Source organism: Solanum lycopersicum, chromosome 11 (assembly GCF_036512215.1).
Source record: "Solanum lycopersicum chromosome 11, SLM_r2.1".
In the NCBI taxonomy this organism is placed as follows: domain Eukaryota; kingdom Viridiplantae; phylum Streptophyta; class Magnoliopsida; order Solanales; family Solanaceae; genus Solanum; species Solanum lycopersicum.
Genome location: NC_090810.1, coordinates 5128579 through 5154235, shown reverse-complemented (window position 1 = coordinate 5154235; position 25657 = coordinate 5128579). Strand labels below are relative to the sequence as shown.

General features: G+C 32.2%; 4 protein-coding genes across 8 annotated transcripts; 1 reads left to right on the top strand and 3 right to left on the bottom strand.

The window, feature by feature from the left end:
- Window positions 1-1096: 1096 nt before the first annotated feature.
- LOC101264990 (F-box/FBD/LRR-repeat protein At1g13570-like) lies at window positions 1097-5218 on the bottom strand. 5 transcript variants are annotated; one of them, XM_069291339.1, is made up of 7 exons: window positions 5081-5217; window positions 3739-3904; window positions 2732-2783; window positions 2372-2653; window positions 1932-2272; window positions 1674-1838; window positions 1097-1567 (listed from the first exon to the last, which is right to left on the bottom strand). In XM_069291339.1, exons 3-7 carry the CDS (start codon window positions 2757-2759, stop codon window positions 1286-1288), a joined length of 1098 nt encoding a protein of 365 aa, XP_069147440.1. In that variant the 5' UTR covers window positions 2760-2783; window positions 3739-3904; window positions 5081-5217; the 3' UTR covers window positions 1097-1285. The 5 variants fall into 5 exon arrangements, with proteins under 5 accessions (XP_069147440.1, XP_010312697.1, XP_010312698.1 ...); XM_010314395.4 differs by lacking the exon at window positions 3739-3904 and having other exon boundaries at window positions 5081-5218; XM_010314396.4 differs by lacking the exon at window positions 3739-3904 and having other exon boundaries at window positions 1932-2050; window positions 5081-5218.
- Window positions 5219-5272: 54 nt separating this feature from the next.
- Window positions 5273-8889, top strand: LOC101264689 (F-box/FBD/LRR-repeat protein At1g13570-like). Its single transcript, XM_004250159.5, has 4 exons — window positions 5273-5410; window positions 7065-7867; window positions 7983-8129; window positions 8239-8889. The coding sequence occupies exons 2-4, from the start codon at window positions 7085-7087 to the stop codon at window positions 8524-8526; spliced, it is 1218 nt and encodes a 405-aa protein (XP_004250207.2). The 5' UTR covers window positions 5273-5410; window positions 7065-7084; the 3' UTR covers window positions 8527-8889.
- Window positions 8890-9112: 223 nt separating this feature from the next.
- On the bottom strand, window positions 9113-11789 carry LOC101268342 (F-box/FBD/LRR-repeat protein At1g13570-like). Its single transcript, XM_026028325.2, has 4 exons — window positions 11662-11789; window positions 9946-10801; window positions 9694-9858; window positions 9113-9598 (listed from the first exon to the last, which is right to left on the bottom strand). Exons 2-4 carry the CDS (start codon window positions 10780-10782, stop codon window positions 9248-9250), a joined length of 1353 nt encoding a protein of 450 aa, XP_025884110.2. The 5' UTR covers window positions 10783-10801; window positions 11662-11789; the 3' UTR covers window positions 9113-9247.
- A 3797-nt stretch (window positions 11790-15586) lies between these two features.
- LOC101264389 (potassium channel SKOR-like) lies at window positions 15587-22680 on the bottom strand. Its single transcript, XM_004250158.5, has 13 exons — window positions 22164-22680; window positions 19462-19686; window positions 19288-19351; window positions 18764-19103; window positions 18202-18497; window positions 18031-18111; window positions 17842-17940; window positions 17540-17761; window positions 17105-17293; window positions 16925-17000; window positions 16539-16833; window positions 16150-16271; window positions 15587-15940 (listed from the first exon to the last, which is right to left on the bottom strand). Exons 1-13 carry the CDS (start codon window positions 22397-22399, stop codon window positions 15696-15698), a joined length of 2490 nt encoding a protein of 829 aa, XP_004250206.1. The 5' UTR covers window positions 22400-22680; the 3' UTR covers window positions 15587-15695.
- Between the last annotated feature and the right edge of the window lie 2977 nt (window positions 22681-25657).

Here is a 25657-nt window from a genome sequence, read left to right as displayed (position 1 = left end):
CCACCTTATGTATTCTATTTTTTCATGGCTTTTTTTGCCTATCGTAGATGGAATAGAGTTTTGATTATCGATTGAATGACACTTTCTTTCATTTTTCAATGGTTATCACCTAGTTTTTAAATAATAATAAAAATGTCTGTTTAAATTCTATATTTTTCAGTTTTAAATAATAGTCTTTAATATATAGATAGATGGAAAGATGAAAAATACAAATCATAGTTAGACTTGATAAGAGAATTTACCACTAATAATTATTGCTTTGAACTTGAAATTTAGTCTAGCTTGAATGAATAATTAAAAAGATGAAAAACACAAATTATTGTAATTAGTAATAAATGAGGCAAATACAAGTCATCTCAATAATTTATTACTAATTCATTCATACATAATAACACACTTTTAATATCTTAGTAATAATAAATCAAATAAATAAAATCAGTGGCATTAATCGGAAAAAAGGGGGGACACTCTTTTCATGTGCCAGTAATTATTCTAGGATATACATGTACAATTAAAATATATCTTTTCACATTCCAAACATTTAATTATTTGTTTATATTTTAATAAAAAATTAATTTAAGGAAATGCAAAAGTCATCTACATTTTTATTAAAATGATACAATTTAACATTCAAACTAAATAATTAAATGCTTTTATAACATTTTAATTTACAGTAAAGGTAAAATTATAATTATAACTTTTAACTTTTTTGTTCTCTCTAATATATGATATGATGATGTATGATATGCTGGATAAAATGCAAAAAATAATCCTCCTGAAATAAAAATAAAAGTTTTTTCTTCCTCCTGCAGTTAAAATAATTAGTTCTATGAATAATATAAATTGAATTGACCAGACAGTGAACACACTGCAAACCACAACATCAAAAAGTGGAACACAGAAAGATTCAACCAATTTCAACAGCTCAACTCACCATATTAATTGCGTAAAAGCCGGAAATCAAGGTCTAACCATAAATAACATAACGCTATTACTTTCACACCATACCCATAGTATCCCGTCCTCATTTGTGACATTTCACCGGATATATTGTCGTTGTATCTGTCACTCTAAAAGTCACTCATGAAGCATACACTAAATGTAAAAATTCCTTAACATGTAATGAATGACTAATGTTATTACCAACAAACTAATCAAAACATTCACACAGAAATGTTCATGTTCTTCACAGATATTCACTTGTCTCTGTATCTTGTTACAGAAACTCGAGCCTCGGAAAAGGCAAAACACACTGTTATACTACTACAACTAACAACGGCGTAGATCATGATTTATGGACTACTTGTGCTTTAGGCGATGCACGCCAAAATTTTGATACCTCAGTGAATGCACCTGGTCTTGATACAATAGTATCATCTGGAATCCACGTATCGATTAGCATTCTAACCAATCCTGGGGACTTGGCTAACAAAAGCTCGACAAGTTGCATCTCAGGCGGAGTTCCTTCAAAGCGTTCTACCTTAATTTCCCTGAGGTGATTTAATGTCATATCTGTGAAATGTTCGAGTTCAAGGGATTCTACACTACCAGCATCTCCAAAGCCAACCTATGAAAGATAACAATAAGTCACTTTTCAGATTATTGAGGATCTAACAGATACGAAAAATAACTACAAGATTAGAAAGAAGGAAAAGAGTCAAAGCACTAAGAACCTGTATTTCGAGATATTCTAAATACGGGAAGCTTCTTATACAGCAAAGAACATGTGAGAGGTCATATGACTCCTCCAGAATAAGAAAACGTAGGTAAAGATATTTGACACAGTTAACATCAAAGGGAAGCCTCATTGCTACTTCGTCGTCATCTTCAGGCTCTATCTATGGAAAAAAAATTACCAAAATTCAAGGGTTAGCCCAAAAGAAGTTCCATATGTTAAAGTTCTAACAATGAAGTAATGAAGGATTATCTACCTCAGAACCATTGAAGTGCAAGAAGAGTCTCTCGAGAGCAGTACACGACTCGAAAAACATTGCAAAAAAGAAATTATCTGCCTCCATAGAAGAACCCTGATATAAGCTCAGAGATACTTCTGCCAGAAGAGGTACATTCATTAGACAGATAAAAGTTATATTGCCTGTGAAATCAAAAGATCTCAGCTTGGGGGCATTAATTTCTATTACATCTGAAAGTGAATCTTCTGAGATTTCCAGCTCCAAGTTATCAAGCAACGGGCATTGAGATATTAAACTTCCGAGCAATTCAGGAGGGATAGTGACATCACATAATTTCAGGCTAATTAACTTATCAAATCCTTGAAAGTCCGATGGAGAATGTATTACGCAATTATGAATAGTTAGATGACTCAGCAGCGAAAATGTGAAAAGTGAAAAAGGCAAGTTGTACATTTTACCCCATGGAAGCTCAAGAACAAGTTGTTGAATATCATTCCTAGACAGAAAATGTATGAAGTTGTCAATATTAGGACAGCTTTTCAGAGCAGCAATGTCGAGGCTAAACTTAGTAATGGGTCCTTCATGAAGAGACAAAATCTGGTAGATAATCTTCGTAAATTTGACTGTAGGGTATAGCTTATCCATTTTTGTTTCCCAAAGACGTGAATCAAGATTCAACTCTGTAATTCTACACCAGTGATACCTCCATTTCTTCGATAAGATGCTTGTCCTCACAGCTTCTTTACAAGGCAAACGCATCAGAATAACATCGATCACGTTATAAGGAAGGTCACTAAAGAAGTTGGGAGGTAACTAACGACAATGCTTTCTTCTCTTAGGAGGCATCACGTAACACTTATCACCAAGAACCTGTAGAAAAAAGCAATAATACAAATTACAGAATCTCCAAACTATCTGGACAGAGAAGCTATTCACATAGTCAAATTAACACAAGATCACCAAAAACCCATAGAAAATAAACAACGATATGAAGTAAGGAATCTCCAAGCTATCTGAACAGAACAACTATTCACATTGTCAAATCAACATAAGACGTAAAGGTGCATTCTAGTTGAACATGAAACAGTCAATATCTCTTTTTTTCTTTTGAGATGTAGTAAGCAACTTTTATTATAATACCAGCATAAAGAAAATGGTGAAAAAATAACAAGAAGAATGTGCAAACATCACTAGTTGTGTAATGATCTAAGAAAGTCAACAATGGTGTTACTATCATTTACATCAAATGGAGCAATGTTGCACCTAAGACTAAGCAAAAGTAGTATACTCCCTCAGTCCCAATTTAAGTCTTACTTTTGTTTTTGGACTATTCTAGTGACCCTTTCTATATTTAGTGAGTTGGCAATTCAAATATCCTACATGATAAGTTTATAACCACAAGATTCAAAGGACATTTTAGTACATTAGACACATCTAGTCTCTCTTATTTTTTGAACCCCATGCCTAGTCAAACTAAGACACTTAATGGGAACGGATGGAGTATAATTGTTCTTGATATTAAGTATTGAATCTGTGAACTATCTCCTCTTGATATATATGTTATTTGGATATATAGTTTTCCTTGAGATATCCATGTCAAACGGGTATGAATATTTCTTGCTGATTCTTCAAAATATATGAAAAAAACTTAGACATACCCATACGGGATAATTCCACACACCCCTACTATATATATAACAGAGCTTAATATATCATTCTTACAGCAAGAACACCTTCCATCAATACTTCACAAAATACATTTGTGGGTCTAAAGGGAAAAAAATCAAAAGAACAGAAAAGCGAATCATCATATTTTTTGACATACCCCAAGTGGAAATGCTTGTTGCTACAGAGGCTTGCCATTTCATGGCATGGCAGCTGATATTCCTTTTTTGGTTTCACTCAATTGCCAACAGAATCACAAGGACAGACAGATGACATAGCAGTGATTCAGCGTTTGTATAAAGAAATTCTTGAAATGGAACAGTCACCTGTTGGATTTCATGCTCGCAAGACATGAAGTTAAGAAAGGAGATCTATAAGAGTATGGAGAACGAAAAATTGCATCACGACTCTTCTGGTCCATTATACCTAACTATTCAAGAGTGGCAAGGACTTTCCAAAGCATTTGACAGAGGCGTTAAATTACTATCCAACTATAGGCAGGACCAGAGGCCATAGTGTTGTCAAGTAAAGTGAGCAAATTTCTCGACCATAGCCAAGAGGTTAGAGAGCTTGTGGAGAACCTGGACTTAATTATGATGATTATGGTTGGGGTCAAAATCCACACGAAGAAGAGAATGACTTAGCGAAGAGGATGATTAGCATATAGAATTATGATTTGATGCCCTAGAGCTATTATGGTGTTTCTTTAAATTTCCCTACTCGTTATAAAATAAAATTTGTAGCCTTTTGCAAATTATCATCCTAAACTCTAAGAACATTCTCAGAAAATCCAACCGCTACCAACTCCCCTAAAACCAACTATTTGATTCATATATCTTTGATAGACTTAAGATAAGTTCAACACTAACAAAATGTCTTCAATTGATTCAGGTTTTTTAAAAGCTTACATTCAATTTCGTGAAACACTATGCTCTCAGTACACCTAAACATACATTTTTTGGAAGGAAAAAAAAAACAAGCAGATGAACTCAACAAGCAATCGCCCGAGATAAGTACAACAACACATAAGATCATGCGAAAATTTAGGTTCAGCAGATTCAAAGCATTTTTCAACAACTATGTGCTTACTAAAACTATCCTCATTCCCTTGTGTTTCTAAGTAGAAACTCAAAATTCGAAACCACAAAGTGAATTCAACACCACTAACTTATCTGTTTCAAAGAGAATGTTTTTTTTTTCACTCTTTACTTCAAACTTTCCACGTATGCCACGCGATTGAAGGGCATTTTGCTACATTATAAACATATGTAATCTAATACCGCTAGATTTAAAAAGTCATATTTACTTTCTTAAACTACGAATCAACTCAAAATAAGACAAACAAATTGAAACGGAGGGAGGAATACACAAGAGCAACCAACAAGCAAATGAGATTTTGAAAAGAACAAAAGGGGCAAACTTTCATATGAAATTCGATATACATATTGTCTTCATTATTCAAAAATAATGAAGAATATCAATTTATAAGTTAATTACTTTACCTCAAGCCTCGAAAATTGAAGTTCCGGCCGACGGCGATAATGGCGAATTTCGTCGGAAGATAAAATTTATGTTACAAAGTTACAGTAAGCACAAAAAATAAAAAGTGAGCACAAAACAATGCTACAAGTGTAAATTTGCCACAAATGGACACGTGGCTAAAAATTGAAGTGTCTTTCTCTCACCTATTTCTCCCCGAATCACTCAGAAGAAAGTGCAAAAATTTTGCCCTAAAAGAGCTAAAGAAGAGGAGTAGTCACAAGGGTTATTGAGAAGAGAGGCAAAGATTTAATCTTTGTTGGATTTTACATCATCAGCAATCTTCTTGATTGGTAAACTTAAAGTCTTCTTCTATTATGTTTGTGTTTTTTACATCAGAAATTTACTTTTGTTTTAGTTGTTGGTTCCTTTGGGTTTTGCTTGTGTTCTTTCTTTTAAGTCAATAAAAATTGAATCTTTGTGGAAGTAAATGATTATAGAGAAGTACTATATGGAAAATTCTAATAAAAAGTAAAGAGCCAATGGTTTTTTTTTTCTCATTTTGTGTAAGGTCAGGTGGACAAAGTTACTTGGTAGTTGTGGGTTGTGGGTGGAGTGGAGATGTGCTTAAGCTCGCGTAGACATAGTTACCTGGTTCTTGTGGGTTGTGGGGTGGTGGGTGGAATAGTTGGAAATTGAGATGCGCTTAAGCTCGGGTGGATAGAGTTACTTGGTACTTGTGGGTTGTTTGGTGGTAGGTTGTGACTGAAATAGTTGAGATGTTCTTAAGCTTGGGTGAGTGGGGTTATGCGGTACTTGTGGATTGGGGTGGAGTAGTCGAGATGTGCTTAAGCTCGGGTTAATAGAGTTACCTAGTACTTGTGGGTGGAATAGTTAAGATGTACTTAAGCTCGGGTGGATGGAGTTACCTGGTGGTTGTGGGTTGTGGGCTGGGTGAAGTGGTCGGACAAGCTTAAGCTGATCCAAACACCACCATTTAAAGAAAACAACATGGAAAATTCTTGGATTGCAAAAACACCTGGACTATTGTATGGAATGGGGAATTGGATTGCCAAAAAAATTTGAATCTTTATTTTAGAAATGAGACAGGAAGCTACCTGGTACGCGTGGGTTATGGATGGGGTGGTGAGTGGAGTAGTTGATACGTGCTTAAGCTAGTCCAAACACCACCATTTGAAGAAAACAATATGGAAAATTCTTGACTTACAAAAACACCATGACTAGTGAATTGAGTGGGGATTTGGACTATCAGAAAAAAATGAATTAGAAACGAGACAGGGAGTTATTCTTCTCATCTTTAAATGGTGTTGCCTGGCTTACTTTTGTGCCTCGACTATTTCTTTGCAACTTGTAAACTCTATTGGGATCACCTAAATCTAGATTTGAACTTAATCACCCATGGTTTTCGTCCCACCTTCACTAACCAATAGCTACAGCCTTGGGTGAGGAAAAGAATAAAACAGACCCTAGGCAAAAGTACTTAAAGAAGGGCATTTGGCAACAATCTCGGGAAAAGGTAACTCCACTTCTTTGATCTTCACCAAAAATTCTAGGTCTTGGTAAGCTGAATATTTTCTTTTACTGCTTTTAGGTGAGCTGAGTTATGGTACATTTCCTTTATCGGCAATATATAATAGAATTTCACCTGATATTTAGGTTATACTAATGTAAGTGTTAGGTCTTCGGAAATCTAGTAGTAGTTGGTTTGATGTCAAATCCAGCTAAAGCTATGGAACAATTACTGAGCTGAATTTAAGAGTGAAATTTACCAAATGTTGGTAAAAGGCACTATGATTCTCGTGCATGTGTTTTGACTTTTCCTTTCCGATAACAAGTCTGTATTCTTGAAGTATTTGTAGAAAGGTATTCTTGCTCTAAAGAATGCAATTCATTGATACTTAGTAGAGATGGATCACTGTCATCTGTTTACTATATGCAAATAATTGTAGATGACTTAACTTCGTGCTCTTGTTTATTTTCTTGCAGATTACTACTGGTGTTGGACGATGCCTCCTGAGATTTCCGATTTACCTGAGAATGTTATCAATGCCATTCTGATGCCTTTGCCTTTGCGAGATGCTGTGAGGACAAGCATCTTATCGAAGAAATGGAGGTACAAGTGGTGCAAACTTCCACAGTTGACGCTTGATGATGAACTATGGAAGACGACAGATAGCTTACTATCTCCTTCTATTAAGTTTACAACCATTATGTACAACATTTTGACCCTTCATGAAGTTCCGATTACTCATTTCACCCTTTCCATGTCTAAACTGAAAAAGTATCCTAAGATTTGCAGCCTGTTACATTTCCTCTCTAGGAAAGGCATTCAGCATCTCGTTCTTCAATTTTCAGAGTGGAACCGACTCAAACTACCTTCTTCATTTTTTACGTGTTTGCAGTTGAGTCACTTGACCCTCCAAAATTGTCAAATATGTCCTCCACCGGCCTTTGAAGGGTTCAATATGTTAATTAGCGTGGAACTGTGTCATGTGTCAGTTTCTTCCAGATCACTAGAAAGTTTAATCTCTTCTAGCCCGTTGCTTGAGAAGCTAGTGCTGAAATTCTTTGATTCCATGAACCACTTTGAAATTACAGCTCCCAAGTTGAGATCCTTTGACTTCTTAGGCTGTATAAAATATGTCTCCTTAAAAAATTCTCCGCATCTTGCAAAACTCTCTCTTTTCTATGGAGAATCTTTTGAGGAATCAGAAAAATGTGATCTTGACAATTTTTTTCAGCCACTTCTTGCTCTTGAGAATCTCCACTTGGAATACGGAAGTTTCCAGGTAAATGTTGCTTCGAACTTCATTTTAATGCCTATGCAGTTTCATTAAAATTGGTATATTTACATTTTCATCTTTTGGGGCTTTGAGTCATCCTGGTTTTTCATTTTCTTTGTAGTTTTTGACTGCTTCATTACCAAGAAGGCTTTCCTCTGCTCTTAACAATCTTAAACGTCTTTACGTATCACTGGATGAATTAGCTGATCTTTCATGCGCTCTTTGCTTGATACGAAGTTCCCCATGTTTACAACATCTTGAAGTGCAGGTTATTTAGGATGTTTATGTTTCTCTTTTTCTTTTGCATCTACTGCCCATACGTTATGGTGACTTATGTTCATACTCATTAGATCTTCAACCTTCTCAATCTTTCTTAGGTGTCTTTAGAATCGGATAATAAAGTTAATGAAGTTTCTGCGAGCTTCTCAGATGTGACAATGAATTACCTTAAGAAAGTTAAGGTTGTCGGAGTAATAGGCACTAAGCTGGATATGGCGCTTATCAAGCTTCTGTTGGCCAAATCTCCGATGCTGGTGAAAATGCTAGTTGAGCCCGACCTACAATTAGTAGACGAAGAAAAAGGTGTCAAGATACTTGCAGAGTTAACAACATTTCCGCGAGCATCAGGTAAAGCTGAAGTTGAATGTCAGCTAGAAAGGAAATGAAAAAGAGCCGGGGGTATGGATGTTTTTCGCTTGATAAAGAGTTCTGAGGCTTGGATATAATCTGCACTGATGTTGTTTATTTTCAATGGTATCTGAGGTGTGTTGATTCTTTACTTTTTCGTGTATTGACTCAGGTTTGGGGTCGTACACCTAGTTTACGTAGGTTTGTTAGCCTCCAAAACGCGAGTAACGCGTCTTCTAATGCTTCTTTCAGACCCTACAAATGGAGGTAGAGCTCTGCACTTCTCATGCTCCATTGTTGAAGAACTAAAAAGACATTAGCATTAGTTTTCCTTTAAATCTACAGTGTTATGAAGATTCTTTTTATAAAAAAAAATAAAAATAGTTATGTCATTTAGTATATGTTATTTGTTCTTTTATTTTGGTTTTAACCATTGAGTGCTCACCAACTTTACTAATTTGAATTCGTGGTTCAAATACAGGATCTCTGATTAAGATGGGATAAATCATAAATATCTCTTTTTTTTCGTAGTTTCACACCTCAACTATCAATACAGATGGAGTATCAACATATTTTCGGAGAATCAACACTTTATGTGCGACTGTGACACACAACACAATATTGAAATTGAAATAGACCACCATAGTATATCAAATCATAAGCATGTCACATTGAACAAAATCATTCATGAACAGAGAGACTGGGAACTTAAATGACACAACAAACTAGCCAAAAGCAAAACACAATGTTAGATTACTACTAATAGTACAGCAACATTCGTTTCCATCTATTAGTTTCATCTTCAAATATACTACTACTTCTCTGAAGATCGCGACAGATTACTTCAACTTTAGGTGATACATGCCAAAAGTTTGATACTTCAGCAAGTATCTTTGATCTTCTTTTGGGGAGTAAATATGAATCTATAGTCACTGTCTCCAACACTGGGGACTTGGCTAACAAAAGCTTGAGAAACTCCAACTCATGTGTATCCCCCCAAAACTCGCCTAGCTTAACTTCCCTGAGGTGATTAAATGTCACATCTGCAAAACGATCTAGTTTAAACAATTCTACATCACCATCACCACAACCATCACCGTCATTACTAACCTAAGAAAGATAACAAGAAGTAAACTCCAGGTTATTGAGACTTTGAAAAAAATGAAACCACTATATAAGGAAGAAAGAGTAAAAGTAGTAAGAACCTCAATTTCAAGATACTCCAAGTATGGGAAGCTTCTTAACAAGCAAAAACAGCATAATGTCTCATATGTATGCTCCAGAACAATACCAGGCAAGCATAACCGCTTGACACGGTTATGATCAAAAGGAAGCCTTGTTGGTGCTTCATCTGGTTTTGCAATATCAATCTACAACAAAAGCAAAAGTTAGCATGATTGTTCCCAAAAGAAGTTCCATGTATGAACACTCAAAAGTTATAAAAAAGCAACATCTACCTCTTCAAAACAGAACTGGAAGTCGAGGTGCTCGAGAGCAAAACAAGACTTGAAAAACTTCACAAAATGAAAATTGTGCGCCTCTAAAGATGAACCCTCACATAAGTCCAGAGATACTTTTGTCAAAAGAGGGACGTTCGTTAGACTGATGTAACTTATACAGCCTGAGAAATCAAAGGATTTCAGCTTAGGGGCATTAATTTCTATCATATTTGAAACTGGAACTTGTGAGATTACCAGCACCAACTTCTCAAGCAACGAGCAATGAGATATCAAACTTCCGAGCAATTCAGAAGAGATTGTGACATCACATAGTTCTAAGGTGATTAACCTATCAAATCCTTGAAAGTTCGAGGGAGGATGTATAAAACAATTTTCAAGAGCTAGATGCCTCAGCTGCAAACATGTGAAAAGTGAAGACAATTTGTATGCTTCACCTTCATCTTCATTCCATGGAAGGTGAAGAACAAGATGTTGAATGCCATTCATCGAGAGGAGATATATGAAGAAGTCAATCTCAGGACAACTTCTCAACTTGGTAATGTTGAGGGTAAACTTAGTAATCGGTCCTTCATGAAGGGTTAAAAGCTGGTAGACAATCTTCAAAAATTTAGAAGTAGGATATAGTAAATCCTCCTCTGTACTCCAATGAGATTGATCAATCGTCAATTCTGTAAGTCTACGCCAATGGTACCTCCATTTCTTCGATAAGATGTTTGTCCTCACAGCTTCTTTACAAGGCAAACATATCAGAATAACATCAATTATGTTATCAGGAAGGTTACTAAGGATGTCAGGAGGTAAACTTCGGCAACGCCTTCTTCCCTTGGGAGACATCCTAATAATCACCAAGAAGCTGTAGAAAACAAGCAAAGCAAGTGATCTCCAAATTATCAGAACAGAACAGAACTATTTTCACATTCCACATAACAAATAAAGTTGTATGTTGTATGGTTCATACAACTTCTTCCTCTTAACATCTATGTTATACTCATTCTAATGTAACATGGATATGCACCAACAAACAAATCCATGTATAGTTGCACTCTTACAAGTTATGTTACTTGGACTCGCCAAAAACAATGTCGCACCATGTCAAATCTACCAAAAATGTACTCGTTTCGTTTCAGTTTGTTTGCATTATTCTGACTTAACACCGAAAGAAACTAAAACTTTTGAATCACATGGTCTTAAACTAAAGATATGTAATATGTACCATAATACTCTATATTTATGGTTTTAAACATGTCATATGGAAAACTAGAAAAATAGAATTAAAGAGTTGTCAAATAAGAAAAAAAAAACTATTCTTTTTTCTAAACGAACTAAACAAATCTAAGTAGGAGTATTACTTTTTGGAGAATCGACACAAACCTTATAATTTTTTATAGTACAACAACATATTCAGTGTAACATCACAAAGTAGGATTCGAGGGGCTATAGGTATATGCAAGCCTTACGACCTTAACCCTACTTAAGAGGTTGGTAGATAGTTTATTTTCGATAGATCATCAATTCAAAGATCATTTTTTTTAAAAGTCTGAGCAACATAAACACCTTACTTTAATACTCGACAATACAATTGTGAGTTAAAAAAAACTAGAAACTTAGAATCACATTATATATTAGCTTCTTCTTATAGAGAAACAATAATATAGTTATTTTAATTAATAAAAATAAGCATAAGAATCTTATAATAGTCGCTAAAAAAATTACCCTTTTTGAATATCTTGAATCTCAATCGTCAGAGGGAGAAACGAATAGGGAAAAACAACGTAAGGAGAAGTTAGGCTTTGTCCGTTTATATACTATTTAGGTGTCGTTTGAACTTCATTGATTTGAAATAATGTTTGAGAAATTACGTAGAAATATCAGTTATGTTTGTTTTAGGATTATAATATCACCCAACTTTATCTATTTTCCTTAAAATATACTTGACACAAAAAATAGATTACTCTCTCCTATTAGGATGTCATGTCATATTATTTATTTTTTTGTTATTAAAAAAATATAATCTAAACTTATTTAAATGTTAGGTTGCAATATGTTTTTTATATTAAAAAATACTGTTTTTTATTTATGTTTTTTGAAAATGTTTTGTTTTTTTAGATATATAAAGATAATTTTTAAAAATTGAATGAAAAAAAAGTACTTAATTTCTACAATTAACTACTAATGAACTGTTTTAACTATTTTTTACAAATAAGTTTCTTAATTTTTTAATGATAATTATTATTTTTTCTTATAAGCTTTTTAATTAATTTTTTAAATAATAATTATAGTTTTTTTAAAAAAATATTGTTTTCTATTTATGTTTTTTGAAAATGTTTTGTTTTTTAGATATAGAAAAATAATTTTTATTATTTTATTGATATATACGCACTTCCTACTTTAAAGCATGAAATAATTCTTTTATTGTTAAAAATAAGTTATATTATTTTTCATTATATTTTTAAACAAATAAATAGCTTTATTGTCATATTTTATAATTATAAATACTCCTTGATCATTATTAATTAGTTAAAAGTTAAAACTAACTATATTCAATCCTCACTTGTCAAAATTTTATTTTTAATTTTAAAGTCATGTATCATATAATTCTTTGATCATCTGCATTTTATTTTACTTAAAAATTCGAAAGCATAGTCCATTATTTTTTCTTAATATGCTTGGTTTCCAAGTGACCACGTCCCACTTTCTTTTGTCATTTTCTTTTACCTCTTTTTTTTTAAATAAATACTTGGATAAAAAGATATTGGTAGCCACCTCAATTTGACTTTTTATCTTTTTTCTCACAATTGTATCTAGCAAAGCTTGATTTTCATCATACAGTTTGACTTGATATAAAATTTAAATAATTTTTTTTAAAAAAATTAATTGTATAAAATAAAAGGAAGACTCATGATCGCATGTTGCAAAATCAAATTGATAGACATTCTTGTAATTTTTATACAAGTTATTTTACCAAAAATAAATAAATATTTTAAAATTAAATTATTCCGAAATACATGAACAAACTTTTTTAAAAAGTTGAAAAGTCACAAGAAAGTTTGATTAGAGTACCAAGCAAATTAAGAAAAAAATAATGGACTATATTTTCAAACTTTGTTTTGGTCCCACCAATAATTCCATCTATAAATTAATCCAATTTTCTTCACAATATTCAAGAAAAACACAACAAAATTAAACATTTTACAAATTTTTCATCTTGTGTGTAAAATCACTATGAATCTTCAACAAAGTGCATATGTTGTATCAAAAATTCCAATTTTGGGTTGTCTTATGAACACCCTTTTCATATTTCTTTGTCATGAGAGTGATATTAATGAAAATCATGAGAATGACACACAATTAATTGATAGGGAAATCAATGATGATATTGCAAATGCTAGTAATATAGCAGCTCAAAAACATTTTCAACAAGTTCAACACATCAAAGGGGCTTGAGATTATCAAGTAAAAATTAAAAATGATCTATGTTGCCCGTCGGACGTAAGTTAAATTAATTTTAAAAAGATTTTATTGAGCGTGATCAAAAGTTCCGGAGGCAGTCTCTTGTTTTTTGTAATTTTTTTAAATTCTAAAAGCATATGCATATCAAGTGTAATATCATAAACTATAAATAGTTTCTCTTTGTATTAATTTTTTCTATTTTCTCTTAGGTTGTTATGTAGCTAGTGCAAGACTTCTGATATTTATTAATATGGTTTTGATTAATTGAAGCAGACTTTTGTTTAATGAGCTCATGAATTTGATCATTGTACTTTTCATAATCCTTTTGTTCAAATTTATTGTCGTGTTTACATCAATTTAATGATATGTAGTATGTGATATTCTTATTATTAAGCTATCGTTAATGAACTCGTTTTTTTATAGTAAGTTAATATAATTTGACATGAATATCGAGTGTGAATAAATTTTTTACTGATACATTATGATACGATAAAAGTGTGGCATAAATTCAAAACCACGTGTAATAGGAATAGTTTAATCAAGTCACAATCATGTTGACTCAATGCATAGACCTATGCAAGGAGATTAAGAAGCTTCCTTTTGCAAATAATTAGCATTATTTTTAAGGGAAAAGGCTCAAAAATATTTTAAAACTATTCGAAATAGTTCATATATATCCTTAAACTTTATTTCGATTTAAAATTATCTTTCCCGTCATAGTATTGGGTCAAAAGTACCCTTCTTATTAACGGAAGTTGTTAAATGTCATGTGAATGCCATATGGATGCCACATTGCATGCCAATAGGATTCCACTGCCACGTAGACTAAATAGAAAGGGTCAAAAGTACTCTTAAACTATCCGAAATAGCTCATATTTACCCGTTCTCCCTCACTTCGCGCCTAGGTTTCATACTTTTCTTCTTGGCTAGGTTTCAAAGTGGATATTCATGCTTGTAGGCTAGTAAATATTTTTTCTTATTTTATTATGTTTACGATTTCAAAGCATGATAGTTAGGATTTCACAACTTTCCCCTACTTTCACAGCTAAGGTTTCGTAACTTTCTCCGGGGCTGAGTTTCAAAGTGGATATTCATGGTTGTAGGTTAGTAAATATTTTTTTCTTATTTTATTACGTTTATTACGTTTAAGATTTCAAAGTATGATAGTTAGAATTTCACAACTTTCCCGTCATTTCGCGGCCAATGTTTCATAACTTTCTTCGGAGTTGAGTTTCAAAGTAAATTTTTGTGGTTGTAAACACAATAAAATAAGAAAAAAGTTTACTAACCTATAACCACGAATATCCACTTTGAAACCCAGCGACGAAGAAAACTGTGAAACCTTAGCCGCAAAATGAAGGAGAAGGGGTGAAATCGTTTCTGGAAAATAATGAAATGAGGGAAAAATGAGTAATTAAGATTTAGGGATTTAGTCAAAAACAATGTGGCACATGTGGAATTTAACAATTTCCGTTAATAAGAAGGTCACTGACCCAATAGTTTGACGGAAAGGATAGTTTTGAGCCGAAATATAGTTTAAGGGTAAGTATGAGCTTTTTCGGATAGTTTAAGGGTACTTTTGACCCTTTTCCTTTTAGTCTATGTGGAAGTGGAAATCTATTGGGGTGTCATGTGGCATTCATGTGGCATCCACATGGCATTTAACAATTTTCGTTAATTAGAAGGGCACTTTTGACCCAATATTTTGATGGGAATGGTAGTTTTGAGCCAAAATATAGTTTAAGGGTATATATAAGCTATTTCAGATAGTTTAAGGGTATTTTTGACACTTTTCCGTACTTCTAATAATATGTCAAGAATATTATTCCACTTGTTTTTTAGTTACTGAGTTTGCAATCAAATATTTTTACCTACTTGAAAACAAAAGCTACGAATCTGTCAGAACTAGCCCATAGTATTGTAGCTCCGCCTCTGTTTGACCTTTGCAAATATGATCTATAAGGTATAACTAATTGATGTTATGTTGCTCGGGCTCTTCAAAAATGATTTATAAGATCACCCTCAACAATGAGATACTCACTTTTGAAGAACCTTTTCATACGTTGTTCAGACTCTCCAAAAATATACTCTCACCAAGTCTAATCCTCAACAACCGCACTAACTGTTGTAGGATCAGCATAAGCACGTCAACACTTTTGAAGAGTTCGAGCAACATAAAACGTATGTGTGAACAGAGTTTTATTCATCTTCACTTTAGTGGAACAAATATTTACACAATCACAAACAAAGCTACATCCAAGAGATACAACAAGAACTACATGAAGGAAAAAGAAAACTCAAGTTGATTCATTGATCAAGTACAATTTTTGACCATCAACAATCATATCTACATCAAGAATTTTACCAGCATCTTCTGATAATATACAAGAAGTACCCGATGGGAAGTCGAGTTGTTCTGATGCTGTTGTAACGAGCTCCTCGATTGTCTGAGGTATCCACAGGACAACACCGTGTTTTCTCAAATCTTTAGACTCCCATGGATGGAAAGGAAGCACAGTGCATTTCCGTGGACGCAATTTATCTGTCATTGTACCAGAAAGAATGTTAAGTTACAAGAATTGAATACCAATGTAGACTATATTGTCACATCCAGTAGCTTTTGCTCGGACCTTGTATATGTCTTATAGAAATATACTGAATATCGACAAGTTGTAGATGGTTAGCAGGTTTAATGGCATGCCGAACCTATAAACTTCATATCTTTTATACGATATTTAAACAAAGTAATACCTGAGATCTCGTGTGGAACATCAGGGAATTCACATAATTGAGCAGATTTTGCTTCTTCTAAAAGACTGATCATTTGCTTGTTTCCACTTACTCTAGCTTCATCAACTGGAGTATTTCCCCATCTGAAACATGAAAAGATTCAACTAATATTTAGTTGACCTGCACGATACTCTGATTGTACAATGTCGAATTTCAACAAAAGAGCTACCATGATGCTTAAACAATAGAAACGACTATGTGGTAGTCCTGAGCAAATTTAGGTTGGTTATATGAATCCTTACAGACTATATGCTGCTTCATTTAAGTTCTGCTCATGCCATCATCAGCTATCATGATGTTTCATTCAAGAAGTTAATTTGATAAGATATCAATAAAGATTAAAAGTGTACCTATCCTTTGAGAAAACAGAAGCACCAGCTCCCAAAAGTAACTTTGCCATTGAGTATTGACCTTGAGAAGCAGCAACATGAAGTGGTGTTCGTTGATCATAGTCTTTTGTGTTTGGATCAACACCGTTTGACAATAGCCTTCGTAATAAATCTGAATCCCCCCTTGCTATCACCATACACAGGAAGCTCCCAGCATTTTCAATGTTCAATAAGGCCCCTTCCTTAACAAGTAATGAAGCAACGCGATCATGTCCAATCTTGATTGCTTCAAGCAGAGGTGTGTTGCCAAATTTATCTATATGGTGAATAGCAATATTAAGTAACAATGAACATCTCCATGAACAAGAAATCATTGCAGGTGAAGCAGACTCGCGTAAGAAATACACCTGGAGCATTAATATCAATGCCTTCTTGGATGAGGAAAAGAGTTATGTCTTCATAGCCTCTCGATGCTGCAAGATGCTGTTTAAAAGCAAACATTGATTAGGAGAAATTTACAGTGTTCAAACCTCAGTATTCTGTTGGAATCATTTGTTTCTATACATCTCATTTGAATTAAGTCATACCAGAGGTGATCGTCCGTCATAATCTTTCTTTTTGGGATCAGCTCCAGCTCGAATTAGACTCTTCAGCTGATGCAAATCACCATGATAAGCTGCACTATTCACTTTCAAAGCAAGCTCTGCCTCATGCTTCCCTATATGTAGTGCAATATCTGACTCTAGTTGCTTCACGCGGAGATTAGATTCTTTCCCCTGTCATGTAATACTATTTAGACTTGTCAAATCCACAAATCATTACTAGTGAAGAAGCAATTCATTTCTGAAGTCATGGGACGAGTTTAAACTCATAATTCACTAGATCCTTTTTATTAATGTCAACTGAGTATCGTACTATTGTATGTAATTGCCCTATTGTTGATGAACTAAACCAGATAATTATATGAGCGAAAGAAACACTTCTAGATTTACAGTAAAAAGGTTGCGTCTCATTTCCCTTACCTGTAGTAAATTACTCAAGATTCTTCTTCCATCATGAAAATAAATCTCCAGAATATTGGCAAATGACTGCTTATCGATACGTAAGAGTCTGCATAGTTCACAAACACGAACTGTGTATGGTTGAGGAATGTTGCAAACAATGGAAATGTCTCCGAATGAGCTGTTAGGCTCAAGAAGTGAGACTGTCTCTTCTAATCCGTCCTTCGCAATACCAACCTCCTCCTGGATTTTGTCAAAAAATACAATGAGTACTCTTTCCTTATTATGAAAACTCCAATTGAACATCAAATAGAATATCATACCAGAACACCATGACAGACAAAATAAAGCTGGTCTACTACATTGCCTTGCTCCATTATCACTTCTCCCGGGAGGAAAAATTCCTCATGAACTCGAGTTACCTGCATAAAATAACCGTATCCAAAATCAGTAATATGCGGAACACACAATGAATGCTTTGCAAATGAACAATCACAAAAGAAGTTACTTACAACTTGACTTATGAATTCCAGGGAACAGCCCTTAAAAAGAGGAACATTTTCAATGTAGGACTGATATAAATTCTGGGAAATCTGCAAAAAGCAGTTGAAAGTGTATGTCATGGAACTACCAACGGAACATAACATGCATTAGCAATGATAGTAAATTGAACATTGTCTTACCTTGGCTCGGATAGAGATTGGAATATCTTGAAGAACAGCTGCATCAGTGTAAGCGCTTTCATATTGTAATCGTAAGTGACCTTTTATTTGACTGCGAATGTCCCTTCCGAGTCTATTTCTGTTCATATATTTCAATAAATCCGTCATCTTATCCCTGTATCGTTCAGTTTTTGATCCTTTCACAATTAGAGCTGTCATGTTACCGATCAAATAAGCACTAAGAATCATATCAAATGAGACGTAAATCATGACAAATATCATTTCCCTCAAATTGACAGCATGTATATCTCCATAACCTGTAAGATAAAAACAGATATCGCAAATTATTAGCAAGATGAAATTGTTATAAAGAATCTCTAGAAAAATGATAAGATTATGTGTTAACTTTGCAAGAACAGTATTAACAGAAGCACATCACTCTCTAACAACTCGTGTTATGTAGATTCCACAAACATCACTAGTATCCTCTTTCAAACATCCAAAAGAATGAAATATGCACGCGAAACAACAATGAAATTGAACTTTAAGGACAAGCACTTGAAATGAAGGGGAATAAGCTTACCAACAGTTGCCATAGTAACAATGGCAAAATACATGGAAGTAGTGTATCGCGTCCAAAGATCAATATCTCTAAAGTTTGAATAACTGTAATCTCCCAATTTCAAACTACCAATCCATGTGTACCCTTCTTGTTGTTCAGACAGTGTAGTTGCCAAAAAGTAAAAAATGCAGGCTGCTGTATGCGTGCAGTATAGCTCTACCGTGATAAGTTTTACAATCCTTGTGAAGAGGTAATTGATCCGAATATCTTTCTCCATCTTCTGGAAAAAGTAAGTAATTCTACGTGCCCTGCTCAACCGAATCCATAGAAGGTATCTCACTTCCTCTTTGCTGCCAACAGCCTGATAAATCCAAATCGATCAGCATCGGTTAAAAGAGCTAAGAGTTCAAATTTACTAACTTCTCAAACATTACATCTATATGTTCTTTTACTACCATTTATACAATACGCCAAAAAAGGTTAGCATCTTAAACTCCATATCAAGTCAAAGACTGTCATAACTCATAAGGAATGAAAAGTGGTACCTTATAGATTATATCCCAGGGCATGCAACCTAGAAAATCCATAATGAAATGAGACTTCAAGTACCTACAAAAACCAAAGAAAACTCAGCCAAAACTTTCGATACATATTGAAACTCTTCATTAATTATAACTCTGTATGCCCAAATTATGTTCTTATGGGAAAAGGAGACTAACCGAAGAGCGATAGGGGTTCGTTTATACACCATCTTGTAAGTCTGACTATCTCTATATGCAACAGAGAATTGGATGACTATATCAACAAGAAAAACAATTTGACCACAAATGTCTAAGAGAAATAGTTTTCTTGGTAATCCATTGAAGAAAGCGAACTCCATTGGTGTGAAAAATGATGAATATATTGACCATATAAGGATGAAATTTTCCCACATCCTGTACCACCTGCATCAAAATTTTGATTGTTCATCTTTGTACACAATCTTAAAAAGTACAGAATTTTAAAACACAAGAGGTTATAATGAAATGGCGCGAAATATAATGGAAAAAATATTTCGTTGAGTATTTATCTTACATAAGTTGTCAGAAAAACTCCATCTATCGAAAACATTAGTAAGATTTAGGCAAATAAAAAATAAACCAACTTAGATCTATTAGTATAGTATTAGTATCCATTATCTAGAATAATTAGTTAGATATATTAGTCCTAATTTTTATGTTTTACTTAAACGAGGGTCTATATCGAAAATAGTCTTTTTATTGGTATGTTATTTTTGGCGATTCAACAAATCTCATAAACGGATTCAAAACATTAAAAAAAATAGCCTATGAAGAAGTCAAGAAGATTTGACATCTCCTATATATATTTAAAAATAATGTATTTTCAAGTAATGAATCTCCTTCGTGCGCCTTTTTTTTCGTCTATTGTTCAATATTCATTTTAGCGTCTTTTTTTTCCATCTATTGTTCAATATTCATTTTAGAATCCTGATTAAACCCAATTCTCATCATGAAGGTTCATTAAGCAGGGAAACACGACTATATTAATATTTCTTGTTATTTATATAACTTGAATCCAAAAACATTTAATTAAAAACGGTAGAATAATGGATGTCATTTTCAACCTATCATATCTCACCATAAATTTATAGTACAGCTATGCTAAAAAAAAAATGTCTGGTTATTAGGTAATTACATTATTACAATTAGAAGATCAAAATTTACATCAATTGCTTTCAGTTAGACAGTTGAACATGTATGTCTGCTGATTATTATGAATAGTGGCGGATCCAGGATTTGATGATTATGAGTGTTCAAGCAAAAAAAAAACTTTCTATAAGCTTACTTATAATACTTTTAGTTTAGTTAATAAATGAAATACAAAGAATTAAAAAAAGTTGAAAACAATTTAAAAGAGTATAAGCAAAAAAATCAAACGTAAATATATATATAATGAACAGTCAAATAACTATGATAACAGAAATTCCAGTTTGCTTTCTTCAACCAAAAAAATAAACGTACGTTTAGAACCAACCCAGCAATTAGGCCTTTTTGAACAATGGGTGCTAACGAATTTCTTAAATCAATTATCCAGTATCTTATATATGTGTATATAAAGTTTTCGTCGGGGTCAATGGGTGCTCAAGCATCCGAGCCTCTCTATGTGGGTCCGTCCCTGATTATGAAGCATAGAGAGAAATATTCATAATTTTTTAAAAAATAAATAAATTTATTAATTATCGACGAGTCAAATTTTAACGAATTTGACCATAATTTTTTTTTATCGAAATGTTGTATTTTTTTTTGTAATTGTGATATTAATTATCCAACTAATAATAATTTTGGATTTTCTGACCAAATGTTCCAAATATAACCACTCAAAATTGTTCATGTGGTCAATATTAGTTTGCTACTTATAGAAACGTCATATGTAAGGTCAAATTAGTCAACATTTCTCCTAAACCAATTACTTAGTAATTTCCACCAAATTAAAACATAATTAGACTCCAAATATATATATATATATATATATATATATATATATATATATATATATATATATATATCCCTAAAATTTTAATCTATTAAGGGGAAATAAAACACATAAATTCAAACGAAAGAAATATATATACTGATTATAGATAATACATGTAATGGATTTACTTAATATACTAAAGTATATTAGATAAATGTGTTCTTTAAGTTCGCCTTAGCTGATATATATACCTTTTAATAACTTTGAATGTATACGAGCAGACACTTAAACTTGAATAAAGTTAAATATGTGTACGTAGATACACGTATCTTACGTAAACATAATACACGTAAGATGTGAATTGCCAAGCAGAATACCATGCACATCTACTTATTTAACTTTATATAAATTTAAGTGCTTATTTATCCACACCGAAAGTAAAAGAAAATAAATATCATATGAGACCAAATTAAATGACATGTTTGTGTATTATATAAGAAATAGTTTTATTATCTATAAAATTCAAAGGAGATAATCCAATAGTTAATGAAGTAGTTATATCGAGAATCCCTACTTTCAACAGAGTCAAAAATCTTGATAAACAAAGCTATTTAATGTTTATATCGATGAAAAGATAACAAATATCTCATGAACATGAAAATTAGTGGAAACATGCGCAACGTTAATATGAAAATCTAGTTATAACAAAATAAGTTGTACTTATAGATAATTGTATATATATATATATAGTAAGTACGAATTAAATTTCAAAAAGTAGTTAAATAACTGTTTTCTTTTCTAATTTCACAAGCATAAGATTTTATTTATTTATTTTATTAAAAAAAAACTTATCACGTTTTCACCATTGCAGCATTACAGTAGAGAGAGAAAGTTTCAGTAGAGAGAGAAAGTTAAGCACGATGTAGAGAGAGATAGCTGAACGGACCTGTTTTCAGGATGAATAACGAAGCCTTGTGAGAGATCCTTAAGTCCGTTGAGTAAACTTTCCCGGCTAAATTTTCTTCTCCGGCGACTAAACATATCAGCTCCGACGAGATCATTTTCGATGAGTTTAAATCGACTTCCTCTAGAAGATTCCATCTTATCTCTCATATCTTCTATTTCATACTCTGCTCGACCTCCATTAATGTCTATCTCCAGTACTTCCTCACCTCTCGTCATATTAATAATCAATTTTACTCTCTCGTAATACGAAATTCAAAAATTTGAAGTTTTCGAATGTAATTTGATGTATATATCTATTGTATTGAAAAAGGAATTTTCTCGAAAATTCGACTGATTTTAGTATGAAAGAAGATGAATTTTCACGAGAAAGTTCAGGCGGGAAGACAAATCTACGGCTTCAATAGATTTATGAGAGATTTGATGAACTTGTTGATAAAGAGAGATGGATATGGCTAGCTATTTATACGCAACTAAAAAAAAAAAAACCATATTTACATTTTTATTTTTAAAAAAATTGTTTTATGTTTAATAATTCAAGTTGATATATAGGAAAATGTGATACACGTGTGTTTAAATCTGTATGCGCATTAAGCGCTTCGTTTTACAATCAAACACCGGCTTGTATTTGAACATAAAATGATTCAGTTATTAATTACGTATTATATTATATTGTATTATATCATGTTGTATTATTTTAATAAACGAATATAATATTTTGATAATATGTTTTGTTTTCGTTGTTAAGTAATGTTATTTAACTGTAATCCGAATGATAAACTTATAAATAATAATTTAAAAAAAAGGACATGGGGTAGGTCTATTACGAAAGATAGGCATAGATCAAGCTAAAATGAAAATAATATATTAAGATAACGATATAATCACTAACGAATAATAATAGAACCATCCAAACAAGGTATTAAAACAATTCAGAGGTTTATTTTAATGTTACAATTAGCATAAGTATGTGGGCTTAAAGAACTTATAATAATGATATAAATATTGCTATTTGAATTTAATTACGTAAAATTATGTAACAAAGATGCATGGGAACAAGAGAACCACTGAGATTTACCATTTTTGTAATTATTTAATTTCCCGTTAACCAATTTTGATCTAATGTGATCATTCGCACCATTTTAATTATCGTTTTAGCTCAAAAATTGATTATCAACTTTGATTTTGATTTTCTTAAGTGACATTTTTTTTATATCGAAACAAGCGGCTATTTTGATTCATTAAAAGTTGGGACATTTTTTATTAGTACCACTTATAAAAAATATTTTTTTATAAGTGGTGTCGATTTTTAAAAATAAATAATTGATATAAAAGTATTATATAATATAAAAGTTATTTAAACATACTAATAAAATATAAATCAAGAAAACAATAACGCTCCTCGGCGAGTTTTTATATTTTGAATTGTATTTATAATAGTTTCATTGAAGATAGTAACTTAATATTCCTTTCCAAACAACCACTCGAAAGATCATCATTCATTCGATTTCGTACACTAGTTTTGATTTTGAAAGCTTCGAAGATACTTTGGAATAATATCTATCCATTGAATTGATCTGAATTACAAATTAAATAAATCAGATAACTCTAAAAAAGTTTAAGAAATTAAATCTATAAAAGGTTGATGAATATTCGAAAAATTTCAACTAAAACTATAAAGATGGAAGATAAAAAGAAAAGTAAACTTACAATTAACAAAAAATCGCAATATATACCAAGTAATAAAATTTCTGTAATTCAGAAACAAATTGATTATTTTGCTATATACATGCACGTAATATCAAGATATATGTTTGACATGTTCAAATTAATTACTGCGAACATATTTAATTTTAGTTTCTTCTTAGTTCATAAAATGACTATATTATTTACTTATTTCTAATAAAACAATTAGCAAGTTGATTATTGAAAAAATAATTATGTCAGAAGATATATAAAACAAAAACTTAGACGTACGATATTGTATTTATTTGACTTGCACATCCAATAATAGTAGTGGATTAATTTTGGAATACACGGAACTATTAGATATACAATAATTTATTTATTACTATCCAAGGAGTATAGAATGTCATTATCGCGGTATGAGTGTTCGATCGTGAGATTATCTGATGTCCGATGTCACCTTGCTTCGACTTGAGCTATGCAACTATGAGATCTCTCTTGGTCCTTGCCGTATGTGCTTGACAACACCCCATAAGAGACGCTCACTTGGGGACTTCTAACTGTTCCAAGAATTATCGCGGCTAGTTCTCTTTATAGTAGTAATGGCGCGGGAAGGGGGGGGGGGGGGGGAGGGACTCTTTTGAAAGAAGAAACGATTTGATCTCAATACAAAAGCTTATGAAAAGCAAAGAAAACAGAACAGAATTGAAAGTTCCGCCTGCAGGCCTCTATATGTAGGACTGACTATGGATTACTAAGAATGGTGCACGCTGCTCGCAGTGATCTAAAGGCACAAAAAGTTTATTATTATTATTATTATTATTATTATTGTGTATATATATATATATATATATATATATATATATATATATATCAAAATTCTTAACTTTTTTTAAATATATGAAAAGTTTTTTAATAAAATCAATCTGTTGTGGCTAAAATTAATTTACATCAATATAATTGACAAAAGATAATATTCCCTTCGTCCGGAATTGTTTGTCATGTTGCGCTTATCAAAAGTTAATTTGACTAATTTCCAAAGGTAAATTGGATCACATTAATTCGATATTTTAAACAAAAAAAATAGATATTCTAAAACTATATGAAAAGTACTATAAATTACAATTTTTTGCATATTAATATGACAAAAAAATACATTTTAAAATGTTAGTCAAAGTTTTTATAGTTTGACTCTAAAAATAAAAACTATGACAAATAATACCGGACGAAGAAAGTAAAAACTAAGGGTTGGGTTTGGAGGGGTGTGGGGTGGGGTGGGTATTGAGGGTTCTCCACTAATGACATTAATTAGTGGAAGTTAATTGTAAACTAAATTCCAATTTTAATATAATCAAATGGAGATTGTGATAGAATTTTAATATTAAATTCATAATATTTAAATTTTGAATTCACACTAAAAAATTTTAATATGGATATTTCCAATGTGATTATTAGAATCCACTTCTAATAATAATAATATATACTATTAAAAAAATGTCTGTATTTATATTATACTCCATATAACTAGTTGAAATGCATCAAAATTAGTCAAAACATCATAATAATCGAATTTTTTTAATTTGATATAAGAGCATGATTGAATTTAGCAATATTCAAAAAAATTTAAAAGATAAAGAGCATGGAATTGAGATATTATGTTATATTACAACTATACTAGTGTTATTTATCTTATTTTGCTATTCATATTATCATATAAAATCATCAAGTTATAACTAATAGAATACTGATAAATACTCATTCGTCCTTAATTAGAGATTTTAAATTCAAACT